The sequence below is a fragment of the Artemia franciscana genome, chromosome 17, assembly GCF_032884065.1.
Source record: "Artemia franciscana chromosome 17, ASM3288406v1, whole genome shotgun sequence".
Lineage (NCBI taxonomy): Eukaryota > Metazoa > Arthropoda > Branchiopoda > Anostraca > Artemiidae > Artemia > Artemia franciscana.
The window spans coordinates 42987638-43005202 of NC_088879.1; the positions used below are offsets into that span (position 1 = coordinate 42987638).

At 34.6% G+C, this 17565-nt stretch overlaps 1 protein-coding gene across 2 annotated transcripts in view; it reads left to right on the top strand.

The window, feature by feature from the left end:
• Positions 1–17565, top strand: part of LOC136038269 (insulin-like peptide receptor) — a 258331-nt gene that overhangs the window by 221409 nt on the left and 19357 nt on the right. For both annotated transcript variants that reach the window (XM_065721386.1, XM_065721387.1), the window contains exons 17-21: positions 1262–1456; positions 5261–5568; positions 8826–8994; positions 13186–13399; positions 15715–15886. In XM_065721386.1, coding sequence (XP_065577458.1) covers positions 1262–1456; positions 5261–5568; positions 8826–8994; positions 13186–13399; positions 15715–15886 — 1058 coding nt within the window. The remainder of the gene's footprint in view (positions 1–1261; positions 1457–5260; positions 5569–8825; positions 8995–13185; positions 13400–15714; positions 15887–17565) is intronic.

The following is a 17565-nucleotide window of genomic DNA, read 5'->3' on the forward strand; positions in this document are numbered from 1 at the left end:
CGATGTTGAGTCTCGTATTGTGCACCTTCACCCTCCATTGCCCAACCAACCAAACTGACACGAAGGCACACATCTCGGTCCAATTATCTTGAGACTGGCAAGCCAAGAACTGAATATTTGAGAAACAGCTTCATTCGACGTTACCTTTTGATCTGGAGTAGCCTTCCTGCGGAAGTTATTCCTAAAAGTTTCTCTGTTGACTCGTTCAAAAGAAGAGTCAGTAGTCATCTAAAAGCACGATAAAAGACTTGCGGCAAATCAAATATTTAATTGTACTTAATTATAATATAATTATAATATTTAATTAATTATTGGTACTGCAAATTTAGAAATAAAAAATATTTAAAATATAGCATTATAATTATTGTAGCATATTTAAAGTGAAGTTCAAAAATAGGTAAAATGAGGTAGAGTCATTGATACTTTTTAAGGCATTAAAAAATCATCATCGCCTTCATCGAACTGTTCGTTTTAACAGGAAGGGCTCCCTGGGATCCCAGAGGAATTTTCAAATGATTGTCATACATACGAGTTTGACTGACTGTTACCAAATATAAGAAAATGTGATTCAATCTAATTTTTAGGACTGCAATTGAAGAAATATTAAGATGGCTAGGCCACATTTAACGCATCAGGGTGGCAGATTACCAAAGATGGTTCTTTTTGGTAATACATCTGGAGCCAAACGATAAGGTCGTCTCCGAATAGGGGGGAGGGGTCATTGAATACATTTATTTAATTTTAGCAACAATTGACATACAAAAATCAATATGATTCACCCAAAACCAAACGGTTGACGTGGGGTATATCAGGTAAAAAAAAATACAGACATATAACATCAGTTAAATTCACTACAATAAGAAAGAAAGAAGGAAAGAAAAAAATTCATAATACTATGGGGGCACCATGTCCATACTGTGGGGGTTTAAATTGATCAACTAAACAATTATAACTTAATTCAAATCAAATCTTCTCTAAAACAAACAAACAATAAAATTCATATTGATTTAATAATTTTTTTTTCTGTTTTCCTGTAAAATCACTAAGATTTTCCATCTTCTTCATTTCATTTTTCGTAAGGGATAATTTAGAGAAAATTTGAATTATTCGGAGGGTCTAAAGCGTGAAGCTTTGAATGGACTGGGGCGGAAGAGGGTCTTGTGCAGCCGTGTTAGTTTTGCGGTGCTTGGTACTGCAGTGAGTTGTTAGTTGCAGTTATGTTCGTTGTAATTGGGCTAGTAATTCCAGTATATTCTTCCAGGTGAAGTTCAAGAATATGAAGCTCGCATCAATGGTACATCTTTAGACATTAAGAATTTAATTCATTTTGGTAATTACCGTGTAACTGTTCGTGCTTGTCGAGGCGATGAAGAATACAAGAATGCCGTGAATAGAGGTTCAAGCGAAGCCCAGTGCAGTATAGCGCAATATGAGACTGTCAGAACAAAACCCAGAGGTAAGATTTAAAACCGCTAGTATTTTTATGTCTATTGCTTTTGCAAGTCCAAGTTGTAAATATTTTCTTTGACAATACTGTCTTTCTAATTAACAAAAAAAAAATATATAACAGAGAAGGCCGTTTCTCACTAAATGCGCAGCTGCATTCCAATTATCTCATGTTACGAGAGTCGACAAAAAAAAATAAAAAATTATCAAAACATCTGCTGTTATGGAATTTTAATTTCTTTAGTGTGTCTTCCAACAAATACACATATATTTAAATTTTGTTACATGACAGCTATTGTTTACTGGCAGGCGTGGCTGTAACTTGACCGCGAATTTTCTGAAATAGGGTTCATAGTTCGTTACCGTGGTACGAACCAATTTCGTTAATTGCTCATTTGTGAGCTATGAATTGTGCTTCTATTTTATAAACTTTATTGTTGAAAAAATTGTCTCGCAACAAAATGTTGTGCCGCAAAGTTATGAACGGTACTTTGATTTTATAAGCTTTATTATTGAAAAATTGTCTCGCAGCAAAATTTTGTGCCGCAAAGTTGTGAATGACTGTTTGGTTTTGTAAACTTCATTGTTGCAAAAATTGACTCGCAACAGAATGTCATTCTGCAAAGTTGTGAAGAGTGCTTGGATTTTATAAAATTTATTATTAAAAATTGTCTTGCAACACAATGTTGTGCTGCAAACTTGTGAATAGTGCTTTGGTTTTATAAATTTCATTGTTGAATTAAATTGACTAGCAGCAAAATATCGTTCTGCAAATTTGTGAACAGTGCTTTGATTTTATAGACTTTGTTATTGAAAAAATGATCTCGCTATAAAATGTTGTCTGGCAAAGTTGTGAACGGTGCTTTGATTTTATAAATTTTGTTATTAAAAAAATTGTCTTGCAACAAAATGTTGTGCCGCAAAGTTGTTAATGGTTGTTTGGTTTTATAAACTTCATTGTTGAAAATTGTCTTGCAACAAAGTGTTGTGCCGCAAAGTCGTGAATGATGCTTTGATTCTATAAACTTCATTGTTGAAAAAATTGACTCGCAACAGAATATTGTGCTGCAAATTTGTAAACAGTGCTTTCATTTTACAAACTTTGTTATTGAAAAAATTGTCTCGCAACAAAATGTTGTGCCGCAAAGTTGTTAATGGTTGTTTGGTTTTATAAACTTCCATTGTTGAAAAAATTGACTCGCAACAGAATATCGTGCTGCAAATTTGCAAACAGTGCTTTCATTTTATAAACTTTGTTATTGGAAAAATTGTCTCGCAACAAAATATTGCGCCGCAAAGTTGTTAATGGTTGTTTGGTTTTATAAACTTCCATTGTTGAAAATTGTCTTGCAACAAAGTGTTGTCCCACAAAGTCGTGAATGATGCTTTGATTCTATAAACTTCATTGTTGAAAAAATTGACTCGCAACAGAATATAGTGCTGCAAATTTGTAAACAGTGCTTTCATTTTATAAACTTTGTTATTGAAAAAATTGTCTCGCAACAAAATATTGTGCCGCAAAGTTGTTAATGGTTGTTTGGTTTTATAGACTTCCATTGTTGAAAATTGTCTTGCAACAAAGTGTTGTCCCACAAAGTCGTGAATGATGCTTTGATTCTATAAACTTTACTGTTGAAAAAATTGACTCGCAACAATGTTCTCTTTTGCCAGCAGCTTTTCTTAAAGTGGGAATTGTGATTGTGGCATTAGTTACAAAATTCATTTGCAGATTGTATTGATTTGTGATGCATTTGAAGACTATTATCGTCTTCAAGTTCTAATGATTCCATTTCTCTTGTGTCCTTCAAAATATAACGAAAAAACGATTATCTGTCATTTGTAAAGTCAGTCTTGAATTTATTCCCTACACAATTTAGAGCCGCGTGTGGCTAGCGAGCCGGAATTTAGCTATATGTGATATATAGTAATGGGTAAAACTTTTAATTTAGTTAGTGAAGCTATTTTGTTAAGACAGTTTTCTGTCCGTCCACATGGTTGGAGATTTTTTTTTCTAATATTAGAAAATGTCGAACTTGCGCTTGAGGGTAAGTCATTCCCAGATGATTTAATTGACATTGTATATTTATGTTTGTAACATTCTGTTTTTATTTATGCTTGGTAATAGATTTTGTAATTGTACATTATCCGTTCTTACGGCTTTCTATTCATGCTTCATCTGTGTTCTGGGGGAGGGGGGGTCAACCCTGGGGTTTGTTTGAAATGTTTTTGTAAAAAATAAACAATGTGGGCGGATATAAACTCTATATTTTTAGCTCGTTGTTATTGTGGAAATATTTCCATAGATTAAGTTCATATGCTTATCTGCACAGCCGTTGAAGAGAGGGGGGGCTAGGGATTCTCCCTTTTCTTTTTGTTCAATTATTACACAACTAAAAATTTTTGGTGTTACTTTAAAAGATTCTAATTAGTTTTATAATTAGCATAACAAATTATGTTTAAGGACCTTTTTTTCTATAATAATCATTACGTATAGGCCTGAATATTAAGCGCATTCCTTTAAGATTTTCGTTAATTTTTTATTTAGATTTTTTTTTCACTAACTGTGTTTCCCTCAAATTTATAAAAGTCTTTGTAAAATATTTATATTTTTTTTTTTTTTTTTTTTTTTTTTTTTTTTTTTTTTTTTTTTTTTTTTTTTTTTTTTTTTTTACTTTCAGTTTGTACAAACAAATTGTTGGTATAGGAAATTTGCATAATATTGAATAATAATATTGTAATAATAACAATAATGTAATAATAATGTAATGATAATAATATGGAATAATTTGCATAATATTGAATAAGGGTGAAAAAGGCCCCCAGAATGCGAAGAAGTATGAATTATAATGAGCGAGTTTAGATCTGTCGAATATACCAAACGCAATAGTGTTAAAGTTTTCTTGACCTGTAATTAATTTTGATTTTTTTTTTTAACCTAGGTCATGTAAAAAAAAATTTAATGAATAGACTGTCTCATTTTGCAAGATTCCGTTGTCAGATGGACGTGCTCTTTTTATTTTAATTATCTTTTTATTTTAATTATTTAATTATTTTTTATATGCGTTGTTTTGCAATTTCGTCCCTTTTTTTAGTTTAGCCTGTTTGTTCTTTTTCTAATTTTTTCGTTGATAAAGACTTGCGAACGTAAAACCCAAATATTCTGATTTTGAATGTTAATTTTTTTATTAGTGTTGAAAATAGTTTTAAAATTATGGAAATTTTTTTCAATTATTGTAAAAATCCTGTTCTCCTGTATATTCATTTCAATTTTATACCAGATTTAGATTCAATGGGGAAAGGCTGAGATTTTTTTGTTGAATATGGAGGAGGACATGGATCTCTTGCCCAATTCTTAGAAAAAATGTCATATTGAAATAAATGTTGCTAACTTTTCAATAATTGCAGACATTTATGTTGAAAATATTTATTTATCTTAGAAGTAAAGAGAATCAACAATAAGTAAGAACAATTATAACAAATAATTATAATAAGACGATAAGTAAACATTAAAAAATGTAGCAACGCATTTAATAAAAAATAAATACAATAGTAAATAAACACTATTAACTATCAATGACTATATTAAATAAGGATATTTAATTTATAGAATAGTTAAAGCAACCAGTTTAAATTTATTTTAAACAAACAAAAATGTAGCTTGTTTAATATTTAACACTTAGTTTTACTTAAATTTCAAACTATTGAAATGCTTAATGTCCAAATTTGAATATTTAAAATTTAAGCACTAATATTTATTTTAATATATGTTTATTTGATATTATCATAGTAAAAACAATAATTATTTATTTTACAGAGGATGCTGACAGTATAGACAATGCAACCGTCCAGATTCATGTCGATACTAACGGCACAAGAACCGTTATCATTAAATGGATGCGGCCTAAGAACCCCAATGGCCTCATTGTCTCTTACAACATTGAATTTAAACGCCCAACCGGTTTCACTCATACCGAATGTATACCCGTGAAAGAACGTAAGGAGGATTTACAAGAGTCGTATGTTGTCACAGTAGATCAGGCAGGAATATGGAAGTTTCGCTTATGGGCCACTTCATTGTCTGGTGATGGATACAAAACAATATTTTTTGAACGGGAGATTACAGTAAGTATTTAGTTCAAAGAAGAAAATTGATACCCTCTCTCCACTCCTGCGTGCAAAAATCTGTGTGATAACAATTCATATGTAATTTCCAAAAATTAAACTGGATTTCTGAGCGTCCCCCTCTATTCCCCTCTTCTTGCCCTTCTGCTGCCATTAAGGGCTACAGTAAGTATTGCTTTAAAATTAAGATTGAATTTCTGAGTGCTCCCCCCTCCCTGTAGCCCCCCTTTTCTTCTTCTTGACCTTCTGCTGCCATCGTTGGTCATACTGAGAACAAATATCTGACCTCCCTCCCACCTCTTCTCAGTCTTCTTTCACCGGATGGGGTATAAGTGCAACGAAACAGAATATATTCAATTTTTGTTCGGTTTCGAATTATAGCTGGAAAGATCGAGTAGTACGAATTCAACTTCGATACATCTGCTGGTGAGGCCGTGAATATCTTCGGCATAACATGGTTAAGAAAAGGCTCTAAGATGTTCTTCTTCATTCGTGTCCTTTTAGAGTTTCTTCTTTATTTATTTTTTCTCCGCTTTTTAATTTTTTTTTTCTCCACTTTTTTATTTTTCTCATTGATTAGTAATTTTATCCTTGTTATTGTAAAGGTAAATATATATTAATACAAATAGTAACTGCAAAACTATAACTCTAGCCAACGGAGAGTAGAACTCGTATGACTAGCATTCTTCTATGTGTTAGTATTACTATGTGCATTGTTTTTATTATATATTTTTTTTCTATACTTGTTACCCTGTGTCTGTAAACGTGACAATAAAATATGTATTCCCTGCATATTTGTTTAATTAAAAAAACATCATTATTTTATAACGGGGTCCGTATCTACAGAGGGACCTACTGCTCCCAATCCCACTTTTGAAGAAGTTCAACATGCTTATTCATTCAAATGCAACATGGAATAGAGGCTGTATTTTTACCAGTTGGTTTCTATTTATTGCTTTCTTCATTTACAAGAATTACATTCTAAAATATACCCTGACTCCCGGTTAACAGCGAAATCGGTCTGAGAAGGTTTGCCTCTATATCTGTTTTTCAATCTAGCCTTTATCTAAAATTTTGGTAAATCTGGTTCTTATCGAAAATGTCGCTGAATCTGGCTTTTCTTCAAAATTTCGCTGTATCTGAAAACCTCGCAGAAACGGAGCGTTATAAACGCTTGGGCCTAGAAGCGTCAAAGCGTTAAATCAGGCTTCGAAATTATTCAAAATTTTGCTGAATCTGAAAACCTCGCAAAAACGGAGCGGTAAAAACGCTTGGGCCTAGAAGCGTTAAATCAGGCTTCAAAATTATTCAAAATTTTGCTAAATCTGTTCCTTGTTCAAAATTTTGCTGGATCTGGCCTCTATATACTTACAGGCAAAAAAATATCTCTATAAAGTTAACGCTAAATTAGTAGATGTGGTAGGCTAAATGCATGACTTAAGAAATTTTTTGACGAGGCGGGGAGACTGGGCCCACCTGTATTGAAGCCCCAGAGTCTGATTTAACGCTTTGATGCTTCTAGGACCAAGCGTGCTTGCCGCTCCGTTTTTGCGAGTTTTCAGGAAAATCCCCGAAATTTGAGGATATTGGAAGCACTTTACTGAACGGAACTGATGAAAGTAATTAAAGAAAGATGTGATACCAAACTTTCAACTGTCATTCTTGGGAGACATATGACAGTTTATAGGTGGCCATGGAATTCTTGTGCTGTTTCAAAATCACTTTTTTTGTGAATAGGCAGGTTTGTGTTGAGAGAAAAACTCACTCAGTGACACTTTTTTTCGCCCCTAGGCCCGGACCTAGTTGTGAATCAAGTGGATAGTGGATTTCCCCCTAAAGGCCGCCCAAGAATGCCGTGTCTTTTTTCTACTTCACTTGTGATTTTATGTTTTGAAAGTAGGCAATAAAACATATATTACCCTCTCGACCCGCTACGTCATGTTTATGGAAAAGATATGTGGGCCTAAACGTATAGGCTAGGCATTTAGGACAATATAACCATATTTACTATTTTAAGTTTTTTAACTTTTGATCAGGAAGTTTTTGATAAAAAAAAACTTTCGGGCACATCTGTTCTTTTATTTTTTATTTTTTTGTGTGTGTGTTTTATATTTTATGTATTTTGTATCGCTAGACATATTTTATCTTTTTGACAAAATGGTTCTTTGTGTTTGGCCGAATATAATCTAAGCACAAAAAATACATTAGAATAATTCAACTTCTTTTTCAGGTTTTTGTTGCTAACCTTATGATGTGGTGAATATCACTAGTTGGTGTTTCTTATTCTCTTTTTCTTATTTTATTCCTCGGGGGCAAGTTTCAGTTTCTCCTAAAAAAAAAAACAAGTGGTTGAAGTTAAAAAAAAGAAAAACAAATAATAAATAGAACTAACACTTTTTTGCTGTTTTGTAATTAACCTTATGATTTGCTAAATTTAACTAGCAGGGATGTAGCAGGAGAGGGGCTTCTAGGACCCTCCCCCCTCAAGTGAAAAATTTTCTGTATATTGTATATACAGTATACAATATTTCTGTAAAATATTACTTGTATATTTCTGTATCTCTAAAATTTTTGGGTGTTAGAGTTGGGGGGTTTAAATGATGAAGTGAAATAAATATCGATTTGTTATAAAGAAGTAAAGGCTACCATAATTTTATTTCTTACTTCAATCACTGAATGCTTTTTTCTAGAAGGATCCCCCTAAAGGGGGATATGATTTATTTATTTTCGATGGCTGCTTTAATCTATTTTACACAAGTTCTAAGAATAATTATATATTAGTGTGAATAAGCAAATATAAAACAATTTAAATATACACTTTTTTAGAAGGATTTCTAAAATTTAGATGTCACTTTTAACAACCGTTGGATACATTTTTGTTTACTGGGCCTAACGTCACAGCTTGTAGCTTGGATTACTATCTGGGTTTTTTTCGAAATTTGGGGAGTCCCCATAGCGGGGAAGGGGTCATTTTAAATCATTCTGCCCATATTCTAAGGGTTCTTGAGCGTCAGTGGGAGGAAATAAAGAACATAAATCAAACTAATTTGTATTTGCTATAAAGGAGTAAAGACAGACCTTGAAAACAATACCTAGAATAGAAAATGAACTTTCTTAAGAAGTGGCGAAAAGACGACTCTTTTTTTGATTGGCTGTTGATGTGCCTCTGTTTCTTCTTTTCCTCTTCGTTTTGTCATGCTTAGCCAGTGTGGTCTCGGGAATTACATTTTAATTATGAAATACCTTTTTCTTAATAGGATCCACCGTCAGAGCATATGGCATGGATTGTTAGCTGCTTAGTGATAGGTGGTGTTGCGATCATTCTTCTTGCAGTTGCTTATCGATGGAAGAAGAAAAAATCTGACATTCCGAAAGACGTCATCGCCTCGTTTAACCCAGATTACCTTTCATACGCTAGTGCCGATTGTAAGTCATTTCAACTTTTCTTTTTATTCAACGTTTTTATGGCGCTTGGTATTAACAAAGTGACATATAGCGATCGCAAATTCTGTCGGTCCGTCTGTCCCGGTTTTGCTACTTTAGGCACTTCCAGGTAAGCTAGGACGATGAAATTTGGCAGGCGTAGCAGGAACCAGACCAGATTAAATCAGAAAATTGTCTTTTCCCCGATTCGACCATCTGGGGGGGAGTGGGCGGACGGTTAAATTGGAAAAATTAGAAAAAAGGAGGTATTTTTAACTTACGAACGGGTGATCGGATCTTAATGAAATTTGATGTTGGGAAGGATATCGTGTCTCATAGCTCTTATTTTAAATCCCGACCGGATCAGGTGACATTGGGGAGAATTGGGGTGGGGAGCCTAAAATCTTGGAAAACGCTTAGAGTGGAGGGATCGGGATGAAACTTGGTGGGAAAAACAAGCACAAGTCCTAGATACGTGATTGACATAACCGGAACGGATCCGCTCTCTTTGGGGGATTTGGGGAGAGGGTTGATTCTGAAAAATGAGTTATTTTTAACTTATGAAGGAGCAATCGGATCTTACTGAAATTTGATGTTTAGAAGGATATCGTATCTCAGAGCTCTTAATTTAAATCCCGACCGTATCCGGTGACATTGGGGCGAGTTAGGGGGGGGAGCCTAAAATCTTGGAAAACGCTTAGAGCCGAGGAATCAGGATGAAATTTGGTGGGAAAAATAATCACAAGTCCTAGATACGTGATTGACATAACCGGAACAGATCCGCTCTCTTTGGGGGAGTTGGGGGGAGGGTTAATTCTGAAAAGTTAGAAAAAATGAGGCATTTTTAACTTACGAAGGAGTAATCTTATCTTAATAAAATTTGTTGTTTGGAAGGAAAGCTTGTCTCAGAGCTTACACTTTAAATCCGGACTGGATCCGGTGAAATTGGGGGATTTGGGGGGGACCTAAAATTTTGGAAAACGCTTAGAGTGGAGGGATTGGGATGAAACTTGGAAGGAAAAATAAGTACAAGTTCTAGATACGTGATTGACAATACCGGAACGGTTCCGCTCTCTTTGGGGAAGTTGGGGGGGGGAGGGCTAATTCTAAAACATAAAAAGGAGGTATTTTGAACTTACGAAGAAATGATCGGATCTTTATGAAATTTTATATATAGAAGGACCTCGTAACTCTAAATCTCTTATTTTAAATCTCGACCAGATCCAGTGTCATTGGGGAGGGGGGACCAGATAATCTTGGAAAACGCTGAAAGCGGAGAGATCAGGATGAAACTTGGTGAAAAGAATAAGCACAAGTCAAGATAAGGGATTGACATAACTGAACCGTATCTGGTCTCTTTGGTGGAGTTGGGGGGGGGGAGTAATTCGGAAAAATTAGAAAAAATTAGGTATTTTTATCTTCCCAACGGGTATCAGATCTTAATGAAATTTGATATTTGGAAGGATCTTGTGCTTTAGAACTCTCATTTTAAATCCCGACCAGATCTAGGGACATTGGGGGGAGTTGGAGGGGAAAACCGGAAATCTTGGAAAACGCTTAGAGTGGAGAGATCGGGATAAAACTTGACGGGAAAAATAAGCATAAGCTATAGATACGTTATTGACATAATTGGAACGGATCCGTTCTCTATGGGGGAGCTGCGGGCTGTTAATTAGGAAAAATTGAAGTATTTTTAACTTAAGAACGGGTGACTGGATCTTAATGAAATTTGATATTTAGAAGGAACCCATGTCTCAGAGCTCTTATTTCAAATGCAGACCAAATCTGTTGAGATTGGGGGAAGCTGGAGGGGGAAACCGGAAATCGTGGAAAACGCTTATAAATGTCGTAGATTCGTGATACGTAATTTGACTGGATCCACTCTCTTTGGGAGAGTTAGGGGTATGTGATTCAGTGCTTTGGCGAGTTTGGTGCTTCTGGACGTGCTAGGACGATGAAAATTGGTAGGTGTGTCAGGACGCTGCAGAAATTGACTTGATAAAGTCGTTTTCCCTGATTCGACCATCTGGGAGGCTGAAGGATTCTTAAAATTTTGCTAGAGCTCATGCCATATGAGCTCTTGGCTCTTCCTTCCTCATCACAAGTGCCATATGAGCTCTTAGCTCTTGTTTTTTTTTCAATAACCTGTGTCGTAAGTTCGTATTTTAGTCGGTGTACGACGTTAATTTATTAATTATATGTTGGAAGCTACAGTGATTGTAGCCAAATATAGTGATCAAACCAAATATTGGTTTGAAGCTTGGTCGCTCTGATGGTTGGTTTGAAGATTGGTTTGGTAGTGATCAAACCAAATATTGGTTTGAAGCTTGGTCGCTCCGAAAAGCGGATTTGATAGATGTTTTCCACAGAAATTGCCTATGGACCGTTTTGAGTACACGTCTAACTGAGCATAGTACCTTAAACGAAATAATGAGGTTCAATCCCACTTTCTATGGCTATAACGAGAGAAAGTTTGAGATGGCTAGGGTACTTTCTACGGATGTAGAAAAAGTACCCTACTTTTTCGGTACGGATGATAGATGGCCGAAGAATGTCCTTCTCGGTCAACCGTCTAGGGCCAAACAAAAAGCTGGTCGTTCCTGACTGAAATGGTAGGATTTCGTTAGGAAAGATTTCAGGGAAATATGAACTTTTCGAAGGGTGTAAAGAGGGAGGCTTTGGATAGATTGGGATGGAATAGGATTTTGCGTAGCTGTGTTGGCCTCAGGCTGCTTGGTGCTGCAGTGAGTAGTAGTAGTATAATTTTTATTACAAACCCTCTGTGAAACCCGTCGGTTTGCGAATCCTGATTGAGAATTTCTGATAATAGCAAAAAGTATTATAATAAGACAATTTACCGAAAGGGGGTCATCAAAGGGAGTCACCAAAATGGGTCATTAAAGGGTCAGATTTACAGAAAAAGGGGTCAGAATAATTTACCGATAATTTACCATAAAGAGGGTCACCAAAAAAAGCCCATTCTACGAGTCGCAATTTTCTATATTTCTCTGTTGGGTAGAATTCTTTAAGGGGAAGCATCAAACTTAGCGTGTTTAAATAATTTAGGTAAATCTTTAGATGAGGTACACATATATAAGACCTCAAGAAGTTCCTATATTGAATAGTACAGAATGCAGTATTTTCGGTCCCGGCTAAACCAAAAACAAAGTTAAAATTCACTTGAACTTTAAAAGGTGACGTTCAGATAATCTTTGCACTCACACACAGCAACTATTAGAAAAATCTCAATTATGGACCTGCTATTTATGTCATGAAATTTGTTAATTTCAAGCTTGCACCAAAAATACTAGCTATTTAAAAACACCGGATCCAAGCAAGTGCCCGGTTTGACCCCCCCCCCTCCCCCACTCCCAACTCCATTGTTGGGAGTTGGGATTTGGAATGTGTACAGAAAGCAGTATTCTCGGCGCCGGTTTGAAACCAAAAAAGGTTAAACTTTAAAATTCATTTTAACGTTGAAAGATGACGCTCAGACAATGTTTGCACTCACACTTAGCACCCAGACGCTGTGGAAATGTTTTGATCGCTATAGAATTATTTTGCCCTTTGTTTAAGAGGCATTTGCTCTAGATTCTGTAATAAAACTAATAAAAGACTTGAAATCGAATAGGTCAACCGTTTCAAAATCGAAAAGAAAACTAAAGAAAATTCAAATATATATTTTATATAATATAATAACAGAAAAGGATAACTGGGATACTGTTGAATGAAATCCGGAGAAAAACAAGGTATCATCAGCGCCTCAGTAAATAGAAATTCTAGAAGTTGTACTAACAGTGAAATGGAACAATATCATTCAAGTTTTGGTAAATGCTCACTTGACGTAAACAATATCTTTCAAATTTTCGCCAAATGGTCACTTGACTTAAAGAATATCTTTCCAGTTTTTTCATAATGCTCAATTGACTTAAAGGGATCCAGAAAACCTTAATTTTGTTTTTATTTCCAATTTTAATAAACACCTTGGTGACAATATCATTTTTTTTAATATTTATCACTTTTGTAAACTGTGAGAATATTTCCAGTTTCAACAAACTTCCTCGTGACCATATCAAATTTTCTGTTTTAAAACTTATTTAAAATAATTAATAAACATTTATCACTTTTGTAAACAGTTGTGGTAAGCTTGTGAGTAAAATACAATGCTTATTATAATAAATTATATTATTCTAGTGTACATTCCCGATGACTATGAAGTCCCGCGTGAGCACATCAAATTTGTTCGTGAACTGGGTCAAGGCTCATTCGGAATGGTCTATGAAGGTGTTATCACCGGAATGCTAAGAAGCGGCCCCGTTGAAGAGCTACGTTGCGCTATCAAAACGGTAAATGAAGGTGCCAGTGTCAGGGAAAGGATCGAGTTCCTAAACGAAGCCTCTGTGATGAAGTAAGTTGCCAGACGAGGGCCAGGGTCAATATTTTCTTTTTTTTTTACCTTTAGTCTTTATGATGAAATTAAGATGAAAATTTATTGAAAAATTAAAAATTAAGATGAAAAATGGATATTAAGATGAAAATTTATACAGTATATGAATATACAGATTATCAAAAGAGTATATCAGCAATGTCATATCAACAGCTAATTTTATTAAGTTCAAACTTCCAGGCTGGAAGTTTTGGCTGGGGGTCAATCTTTTTTTTTTTTTTTTTTTTTAGTCTTTATAATGAAGGTAGGGGTTCAGATATTACTATGTTCTGTAGAATGGCACCAATGGGGTAGGTAAGGACTTGAAGACGATTGGTGGTCAGCAAATCCCTCCTTCCCCTGAAGCAGACTAATTTCATTTTTTTTCAGTTAAATATTTATATTCTTTTTTACGGTCTTACTGGTTTTTGACCTCCCCCTTCTTCCCTTAAAGAAGCTGTAATGCTCTCTTATATTCAAAATGGTGCGCTAAAGATTATGTTAGAATTTTCTTAAAAATTCGTTGGAGGGGCCACTACCTATGAGGGCAAAAAGGAAAGGGTGGTTTGTGTTTTAATTAATTTAATTAAAACACAATAAGAATTTAATTCATGTTATAATTCAATTTTGAAGCTATGATTGGTGTTACAAGATGAAACGGTTCAAAACGCTTTGCTAAGTTATAAACTACTATCTCTATATAGCTTATATTTCAAGCTCGTCTACAGGATTGTCAATAAGTCTCTAAATTGAATTTAGATCCCTAAAGTCCCTTTTTTCACTTTGACAAAAGATTAATCTCCTGGAGCCTGCTAAAAAGCGATGATTAGATGGTTGTTAATTAAGACTTATTGAATTAGTTGTATTTTTCAAGACATATGTTATTATTGGCTACTGTATTATTACCTGAACAAATTAGATAGGCTATTCATGGTTGCAGCAGTAGCTGAAGCATAGTACAGAGCAACCCACAGCCTGAAGATTGTAAAACATATTTTCAGGGGCATAGTCTTAAGAGAAGAGTTTCCCGATTACCACCGTGTTAAAATTCTAAAATAAATATTCTAACCTCTAAAACAAAAGAAGTTTGTGATTCCAAGGAGCTGGCTGCCGACCAGATGCTGAAGGAAACCCGGAACTAGCCGAAGAAGAAGATTAAAAAGAAGCATCGATGCAATGAAATAGATGGGATTAAGTTATTTACTGACTGAATTGTAGCTGCCAGTGCCAGCAACAGTAGATTCATGGTAATCTAGGGGGGAGGGGTAAGGATTTTCCCGTTCTATAATGACGAAAAAATAGGTACTTTTCCAAAACTAGGATGGGGCACCTTTATTTTTTCGATTCTTTTTAATGGAATTGATGGTAATTTTTAACGTCTGTTCCGTAATTGGCTTATCTGGAAGTAGCTTCAATCGAAACCAATGAAAAGCAGATTAAGTTATAGAGTCCGTGTTGGGCCAAGCCCCTATTCAGGAGTAGGTAGTGCAAAATGAAAGGTGGCGGTGTTTTTAACTTTCTTATTGAAAAGTGACTAGCTCAGATGTGAGATAAAAACTAAGATAAGGACAACGGAAACACCCTAGAAGGAGTAGAATAGATTATGAAAGGAGTAGAAGGATTTTTAGAAGGAGTAGAATAGATTATGAAAGTACACTGAGTGATATGATTCTAAGGCGATTAATCCTTTAGATTCTGATCATGGAATGGTGTGCGCAAATTTTTATCAGTACGGTTCGAAATTGAAAGACCTTAGTGCTAAGTTTCTGCTTCATTGGTTTTTCCTCATCAGATAAGGGGTTGTATTTAATGCTTTTTCTTTCCTAAAGCTTTTTGAAACTGAGTTTTGGGTCCAAAATGGTCCATAGAGAAGTTTTTGTTGGTGCAAATGGGTCCACAGCTGACTACATTTGGTTCTCTGAATCAATGACAACACTGCCACCAGTCCAGGCTTAGTGCAGCCTTAACTGCAGTTAAAGGCTTAGTGCAGTTAAGTGTCCAATCTAAAAATATACCCTAGGAAACCCATGGCCCTCCCCCATACAATTTCCCCTCTAAAATGCTGTTTTCTGTAACCTCATGAACATGCGTGTTGAAGGCTTGGAAGTATTTCTTATTTCCAATATGCAATAATATAAATATTTTCGGAACATCCAATATAAACATCTCCTTGAAAAAGAATTACCCCCTTTCTCCTCTAGCCCCCCCCTCTCTCAATAGCTAGTTTTCTCTGTAAACTGTATATACATGTACATTGAAAGCTGAGGCAATATAACTAATAATTTTCCTAATTTCAGAGCTTTTTCTTGCAACCATGTAGTGAAATTGCTTGGGGTTGTCTCCATAAAGCAGCCAACATTGGTACTAATGGAGCTAATGGCCCATGGCGACCTTAAAAGCTACCTGAGGTCTCTCCGACCTGAAAATAATACTGGTTCGGATTCGTCACTTCGACCACCAACATTAAAGGTATGTTTCAGTACTATAAAGACAGTTCTAGAAAAAATTACCGTCGACGTGGGAATCGAACTTGCCCAACTTTGATAACTAGCTAAAGCCTTTACTCATAGACCGTTGAGTATACCGGGCAAAAAAAGCTACCCATCAGAGTCAATTCGAAAATTTGAACTAAAAAAAAAATTGTGAAATAATGTAATCCCTGAGCAACAGAAATGTTGACTAAGTCTAATATTCACTTAACAGATTAAAAAAGAAAAGATGAAATGCCACCCATCAGAGCTAGTACAATACTTTAAATAAGAATATTTGAAATTTTGTAATCCCTGTCAAACGGAAATTGTAAATGATCAAATCGAATGAAAAAAAAATTTCATATATATTAAAAATGTATATTGTTTTACCTTAAAAAAAAAAACTAGAAAAAAGATGCCATCGGTATTGAATTCGGAGTGGTCGAACATCGTTAGTTAGCCGAAGCCTTTACCTGTAGACCATCGCGTATATCAGGAAATACTATATCAGGCATTCTAGAAAAAATGCTGCCCACCAGAGTTCGTCCAAAATTTTGAAATAAAAATGTGAAATAATGTAATCCCTTATTAACAGAAAAATTAAAAGTCTGATGTTCACGTAACGAATTAAAAAAGAAAAGATGAAATGCTACCCACCAGAGTTCGTCCGAAATTTTGAAATAAAATTGTGAAATAATGTAATCCCTTAGTAACAGAAAAATTAAAAGTCCGATCTTCACGTAACCTATTAAAAAAGAAAAGATGAAATGCTACCCACCAGAGTTAGTCCGAAATTTTGAAATAAAATTTTGAAATAAAAATGTGAAATAATGTAATCCCTTATTAACAGAAAAATTAAAAGTCTGATGTTCACGTAACGAATTAAAAAAGAAAAGATGAAATGCTACCCACCAGAGTTCGTCCGAAATTTTGAAATAAAATTGTGAAATAATGTAATCCCTTAGTAACAGAAAAATTAAAAGTCCGATCTTCACGTAACCTAATAAAAAAGAAAAGATGAAATGCTACCCACCAGAGTTAGTCCGAAATTTTGAAATAAAATTTTGAAATAAAAATGTGAAATAATGTAATCCCTTATTAACAGAAAAATTAAAAGTCTGATGTTCACGTAACGAATCAAAAAAGAAAAGATGAAATGCTACCCACCAGAGTTCGTCCGAAATTTTGAAATAAAATTGTGAAATAATGTAATCCCTTAGTAACAGAAAAATTAAAAGTCCGATCGTCACGTAACCTATTAAAAAGGAAAAGATGAAATGCTACCCACCAGAGTTAGTCCGAAATTTTGAAATAAAATTTTGAAATAAAAATGTGAAATAATGTAATCCCTGATAAACGGAAATTAAATAAATGGCCATATCGAATGAAGTGTTTTTTCATGCACATTAAATATATACGCTTTTGTTCTATAAAATAACGATGAATAAAATGGGTAACTCAAAAAATTATGATAAAGAAGAAACGAGGATATTTCCAGACAATGGAAAGGAAGGATAATTATTTAGATTTTATTTGAGACATCCATTTGACCGTCCTCGCGGGCAAAAGTAAATAAAGATTAAAAAGTATGCGGAAAAAAAGCTTTGGAGCCAAATAACTTATAAGCGTGGGAACTAGTGTCAAAAAAAAAAAAAACTATCAAAGCCGTCTAGCGTT